This window comes from Sinocyclocheilus anshuiensis, unplaced genomic scaffold, assembly GCF_001515605.1.
Source record: "Sinocyclocheilus anshuiensis isolate Anshui unplaced genomic scaffold, SAMN03320099.WGS_v1.1 scaffold393, whole genome shotgun sequence".
Lineage (NCBI taxonomy): Eukaryota > Metazoa > Chordata > Actinopteri > Cypriniformes > Cyprinidae > Sinocyclocheilus > Sinocyclocheilus anshuiensis.
This window is the reverse complement of record NW_015536501.1, coordinates 1720145-1727323: the sequence shown is the minus strand read 5'-3', so window position 1 is coordinate 1727323 and position 7179 is coordinate 1720145. Positions and strand designations below refer to the sequence as shown.

General features: G+C 40.1%; 1 protein-coding gene across 1 annotated transcript; it reads left to right on the top strand.

Annotated features, from left to right (window-relative positions):
• The first annotated feature begins 317 nt into the window (after nt 1-317).
• On the top strand, nt 318-6095 carry LOC107689502 (arrestin domain-containing protein 3-like). The gene is made up of 8 exons (XM_016487510.1): nt 318-767; nt 2638-2719; nt 2805-2952; nt 3063-3165; nt 3269-3525; nt 3610-3766; nt 4009-4151; nt 4243-6095. Exons 1-8 carry the CDS (start codon nt 488-490, stop codon nt 4309-4311), a joined length of 1239 nt encoding a protein of 412 aa, XP_016342996.1. The 5' UTR covers nt 318-487; the 3' UTR covers nt 4312-6095.
• Nucleotides 6096-7179: the final 1084 nt, after the last annotated feature.

Sequence of the window (7179 nt, the reverse complement as noted above, 5' to 3'; positions counted from 1 at the left end):
TGTTTCTATTTCCTTCCACTTTCTTTTGTTTCACTGTGATACTGTATTCACATTTGTATTTTTTCACACTACTATGTAGTATTGCATCCTATCATAATGTTGGCATACTATTAGGCAGTCACTAGTTTATTAGTAAAACACTTGGATGTACGAGTCTGTGAAGAAAGGCTACTTTTAAACAATACAACAGACACTGAAGCATAGGAAGGCGGAAGAAGGGAGCAGCAGCAGCAGCAGTAGTAGTCTTATCGATTGCGCATGCGCAGTCCGGTTGTTTTTCCACCAAACGGAGGTATTAAAGCAGAGTCGGAGCATCTTCACATGCAGTTACAGCAAAACTCAATGAATGACAGACAAGTATAGCAGTGAACCTGCCTGCAGCCTTTCTGCACGGCACAACCCTTGGATGATTTCTTTCATAGAAACATCTGACAGATGATTCGCTCTTTTTATTTTAAATATCTTACAGCTTAGTAAGATTTCCACCATGGTGCTCGGAAAGGTGAAAAACTTCTTTGTCAGCTACGACTGTCTCAATGACAGTAACGTCCCTGTCTTCGCCAGTGGGGACTTTGTCTCGGGTCGGGTGATCATTGAAGTTACCGGAGAAATTCGCGTGAAATCTCTGAACATTCACGCCAAGGGACTGGCGAAAGTTCGCTGGACTGAATCACGTAATGCTGGATCCAACACTGCCTACACACAGAATTTCACTGAAGAAGTGGAGTATTTAAACCACAGAGACGTCCTTATTGGACATGATAGAGGTAAGGAGCATTTTAATGAAGCACTTTTTATTTATGACAGATGCTCCTTACATTGTGTCTTTTGTTTGTTTAGAAATATTCCATTTTTAGTTTCCTCTCTGTGAAGAGTTTAATCCACTGGCATAGGCAGAGAGAAACGAGAAATACACGATTTCTTTATGAACCCTTAGATGATGCTTGGTTGAAACCTCTTCCTTGCTACCAGACTTTATTTCAGTAATACTGGAATTAAATGTAAAAACAAAAATCTTGAATTAGATGTTGAATTATTTTAAAAGTATTCCAGCAAAGTGAATGCTTAAATGAAGTTGTTTGTTTGAACACCAGAGTTTAAACTACAAGCCCCTGTCCAAAACAACCAGTTAATCTTTTACTTTAAATCTTTTCGTTTAATATCTGCAATGAACGTTTTTTATATCGATATTCACTATGTAATCATATCGTGTCATGCGTTTTTTTTTATTATAAGTTACAGTTTATTTCATAGACGGTTCTGGTAAGTTTTAGCCTTTGTTAGAAGCGGTTTAAACCTGTTCAGAAACTGGTGGAGAGGGGGTATTGCGGACCGAGTCTCTGCTCGCTGATTGGTTGAGGTCAATCCTATCTCTTCGCTGATTGGTGGAAGTGCTCGTGTGCTCCCTGGTGATATCATATCCTTGCCCAAGTGTCAAGACTGCGATGCAACTTATTCGCAACAATGCAGGACTGATTGAAAGTTCATTAAAATGTGATATTTTCATTCTTCACCTTATGCATCATTCTGCATTTGTTAAAAAATATTTTGGCCTAATAAAGAAACTGTAACAGCAAGAAAAACAAATGAATTCGCTTCCTATGCCACTGGTTAGCATGATTTATGTCAACTGTAAAAGTTTAGGTCGCTATAAATGTTACATGTGTTTATATTCTGCTATGTAATATTTTGAGGTATGTTGTCAAACTGAATTTAATGTACTCTGTAACAACCATTAAAGTAATTATGGAGTTTTTGTAATGAAGTCTTTTCTACTAATAAACTAAGTCAAACTATTTATTTTCGTATTGAGTTTTTTTTTAACGTATGTTTCATTTTCGTTATGCTGCAGTACACATGTGGCTTCCTTATGGGGGCGTATTCAAGAGAAAAACGCCCCGGCTCAGCCAATCAGGAGCCGACTAGTAATATATGCATGAGGAAATCCGGCTGAGAGGCTGCTCGCGCCAGTTCAGTCTGGTCCTCTCTAGCTCTTGGCTGCCTTCGAGTGAGAGGCTCATAGTTATTTACAGCAGGCTGTGGAACTGCTGAGGTGGCAATAAAAAGAAGAGACAAATACATTTAAAAAATAAAAATGAATGAAAACAACTGCTTCAACGTGTATTTCTTTATGGCCATAGTTATTTACACAGGTCTGTGGAACCGCTGAGGTGGAAGTAAAAGAATGAACAAAAGCTATGAAAATACATCAAAACAATATCTTTTACTAAAAAAATAAACATATTTAAGACTAAATATTCCTATATTAATTTTTGTTGTGAATTTAGAACATTGCATTTTTTAACTAGTTATTTTGTTTGTATGTTCATATATTTAAGGTTTTAGTGATGTGACAAGGTTCACCCCTTTTTCTTTTGAAAAGCATAAAAACATACTACACCAAATTATGGACAGTTTGCTCTTCTATTCCCACTTCAAAAAGGTTTTGTAAAAAAAAAACATTCTTATGCTGACATTGTTTTGTAATGTTTTAAAATGTTGTGTTCTATTCCTATATTCATTGAAGCACTAGACAATGTGGGTCGTATCTCTGTCTTTGTCTTGTGTTTAGGATTCTTGAGGAATATTACAGGTATAGTATATTGGTATATCGAGTTTTATTCTCCTTTGTTTTAGATGATGAAAGCTGTGACGAGGGCTTCACCGTTCTTCACTCAGGGCGACACGAGTTTCTCTTCAGCCTCGAACTGCCCCAGACGTAAGTAACTCTCCTGCCTGATTATACACATATATATAATGTATCGACCAAAATGCTTACATTATTTTTTCATGTCTCTTTCCAGGCCTTTGGCGACATCCTTTGAAGGCAAACACGGCAGCGTACGGTACTGGTTGAAAGCGGAGCTTCATAGGCCATGGCTCCTGCCCATGAAAACCAAGAAGGAGTTCACCGTCTTTGAGCACATTGACATCAACACTCCATTGTTACTGGTAAGAGAAAAGCATTTGAAGCCTAAGTACCTTATAATGTAAAACTGAATTTTTGCTTGAGCTGTTGTATGATTTCAGAGGTTCATATATTGTCACTTTTTCATTTATAGTCTCCTCAGGCTGGCACAAAGGACAAAACCCTTTGCTGCTGGTTCTGCACCTCAGGGCCTGTATCACTAAGTGCCAAAATCGAGAGGAAGGGCTACACTCCAGGTGAGATGATAAACCTGCTTGTTGGTGGACAGTTAGCCACTAGTTAACTATTATGAAAGTTTTATCATTCAGAGTGAATGAATTTGGTTGGTTTTCTTTGCAGGAGAGTCCATCCAGATCTTCGCAGAGATTGAAAACTGCTCTTCCCGTGTGGTCGTGCCAAAGGCAGCCATCTACCAAACCCAGACCTTCTTTGCCAAAGGGAAGGTCAAGGAGATCAAACAACTCGTAGCTAACCTCCGTGGAGATCCTCTACCCCCTGGCAAGAGCGAGACTTGGGACGGCAAGATGCTGAAGATCCCACCCATTTCGCCTTCCATTCTGGACTGCAGCATCATCCATGTGGAATATTCACTCATGGTGAGCCTACAATCTGTTTGATTCATGACAAAGTAAACTGCTTGCCAATATCTGCCATGGAACTAACCTCTTGCTTCTCGACAGGTGTATGTGGACATCCCTCGAGCTGTCAACTTAACCCTGAACCTGCCCTTGGTGATCGGCACCATTCCCATCCACTCCTTCGGCAGTCGCACCTCTTCTGTCAGCAGTCAGTGCAGCATGGCTATGAGCTGGTTGGGATTGCCTGAGAGACCTGAAGGTATGGCACAAATCCTAAACTTGTTACCTAGACCCTTTAGATTATGGGTACTCAGTCCTGCTCCTTGAGGACCACCTTCTTTTAGAGTCTACTTCCCAGAGTCTCCAGTTAATCCAAAGGCAGATCTCCAGGAGTAGGATTGAGCCCCATTGCTCAACATACTTCATGACTGTTTGACATTAAACAATCAGTTTAGAAGTCTTTTGTGGTCTAATTGTTGGCTTTGTCCTCAACTCTTCTAGCTCCACCAAGCTACTCTGAAATCATCACCAATGAGGAGCGACAGAACAACTTGGAGCTCCCGGCTGTGAGAGATGAGACTGAAGGACCACTTTATGCTTACATCCATGAATTCCGCTTCCAACCTCCGCCTCTGTATTCTGAGGTGCGTTGAGTTCGAAGACTTTTTGTAGCTTCTGTCTTGCTAATGCATTTGAGTTCCTGTGTTCTCAAACCTTGTTCTTCTCCCTTGATAGGTTGATCCCCATCCTGAGCAGGTGTGCGGCTCCATGGACAGGAGACCAGATACCTGTCCATCCCGCTGAAGGAGTGACCACACCTGACCAGTGCTGTCAGGGATCTCTTATCTCTACAACCTCAACTGGGGTTTGTTCTTCCTTCATGAGGAGGCATGAGTAGCCATCTTGGTGCGCAGATGGATATCCTCCAGGAAACACTCCCAATCCGAGTCGAGTCCAGCTCAGCAGCCCCTAAAATCCGCTGAAGATCTTGAGTGATTCCCCTCCCCCTCCATCCTTGGTGAAAAGAGTACATACAAGATTTGTTTGGAGAAAACTGTGCCCTTGACACCAAGATGGATTAAACGCAACACCACTAAGTGTGAGAACAGTGTCCAAACATCTCCAGCCTTGTTTTGGATGTGATTCTTCACTTATTTGAATGATCAGACTGAATCATCTTGAAGATTTTTTGGTGATCATTATTCTAAAAGCAACAAATAACTCCAACCATCCTGCATCCACTCCAACAGAACAATGACAGACTTGTCAATTTTTTGTCATTTCTTGACTTAAAAGAAGTGGCTTTACCACATTGATTTTCTTGAAACGTTTTAAGAACGTTGTAAACTGTAGATGTGGATACAACAAGACCTGCTGCAAAGCATTATGGATGGGATTCTGACATGCCACGTTGCCTTTCTTCTCGAAAGAAACTGCGAGAGCATCAAACTGAACATGGCACTGATTCAAGTGGCGAAAGAAAAGATACCATTGACGGCGAACGAAGAGAACTCTCATCGAGAAGCAAGACATTCTTGAATTAGTCCTCCCGCTCATGCTGTTACAAGATACGCAGAGAACTGCACTCCAGAACTCATTTAGAGCCTCGTACTATATGTGCAAATAAGAGCTAACTAGACTTTCTTTTTCCCTACTCTTCTGACTGTGGCCTGTTGGTGTAGGCCTATTTTTTTTTTTTTTTTAGCACTTTTCATCGATTGCATTCAAAGTGTATACCGAAGTAGGGTTGCAAAGGGGTGGAAAATTTCCGGTAAATTTCCAGAAACTTTCCAAAAATTCCTGTAAAGTTTACAAAATTTCTGGACTATTTCTGAAATTTACTGGAAATTTTCCACCTTTTTGCAACCCTATACCGAAGCTTGGCTAATACGATGCACAAGTTTGACAAACATATGCTCTGACATTTACATCTGATTTTAGCTATGTTTGTTTACATAAATGTGCTGTTATCAGACAAACTAGAGTCACTAGCTACACGTTTGGACTAATGAAACAATCTTTGTGGCCTTGGCACAAAAACCATGAATTTGTCTGAATTTGTGCGCTGTGCTGACATTTACCTATACCTAAAAAAGGGACTATGTATTTTTTGTGAACTGTATGCATCCTTACCTTGATGTTTGTGCTTTGGGTCATGGTGAAAATTGTTGCCGTTTGTTTTGTTTTCTATTGTTTTATCTTAGATACTACGAGAACATTCTCAAACATGCACTTCCAGGGAATTAAAGAACCCTCATAAAGACTGAACATGTAATGCATACTGCATATAGGAGGCGACGTTACTCTTCAGTCAGGCTGGTCCAGAGCTAATTAAACTGGCTTCCATTGTTTTTCATTTCAGGGGTTGATGGGTGAAATGGGTATTAAGCTACTCCCAAGCCGAACGGTGCAATATCCGCTGTGTTTTCAGTGCGTTTCCACATAGTTTTGTATTCTTGGCTTGTTTCTAACTTTTATACCATTTTGTAGGTTGTCTATATGATGTCACAGCAAAAAATGTTTTTATGTTTGTCTGTTTTTGCACCAGTGTTTAAATAAATATGCCATTTTATACAAAAACTAAAGTTTAGTTTTCCTTTATTACTTGTTAGAACATACTTCAAGAACACCAATTTACACTAGGGAACTTGACATATTTGGCAAACACAGGTGTTCCTATATGTTCAGACAAAAACTCCTGGCAATAAATCACTGACAAAGTGGAAATGAGGTTGTATATCATAGTCAAGGCTATTGCATGTCAAAAGTACAAAAAGATCCAGCGATGGTGATTACATCATGTGCTTTGCCATGTCTAGAACCATGACCCAGGTTGGTAAAGCATGATGGGATTAAATGTAAAACAACACAAAGTGCAAATAGACAGACGGGTGTTACGTATCCAGAGGCGAGATCTTTAACCATTTCCCTGTGTTGACAGACTTCATTGTGCAACTTTTCACCACCAGCATTTACATTGCGTTTGCATCTAAACTGTACACAAAACAACCTTCAAAGTATAAAAATACAAATTTGCAAACATTTTTATATGATTCTACTTCATCATTGAGTCGTTTGGCTTCACAAGCTTCAGCTTCCCTTCAGAGGAAACGTCTTTTCCTTTCCGTTCTCTTGGCATTCCAGCAGACAGGCCATCTAAGGACCAGATGCTCACCGAACACAAGGAGTTCGTTGTCCTTGCGCACACAGACCTCATGTGCGCTAGGAACGCCTCATATTTTCCACTCCTCTTCCCAGGCTCAAACGGAGCAGATGTTTGCTCCCAAGAGCTGTAAGTGGACCACTAACCTACTTTTTCTCTGCTGGTCAGGGATAAAACTGGATCTCTTCAGCTCATTAGAGCTCATTGCTGTAAATGTAGTGTAAAATGCTCAAGTTTACAGCTGGAAATGTCAATTAAATTCAGATAAACATCAACAGAGTAATCATTAGGATTGTATAGAGTTTTTAACAAATTAATTTTAGTACACATTTACATATGTGAATGACCAGGGCTAGTTGACTTAAAGGAACACTCCACTATTTTTGAAAATAGGCTCATTTTCCAACTCCCCTAGAGTTAAACAGTTGAGTTTTACCGTTTTCGAATCCATTCAGCCGATCTCCGGGTCTGGCGGAAGCACTTTTAGCTGCAGCTTAGCATAGATCATT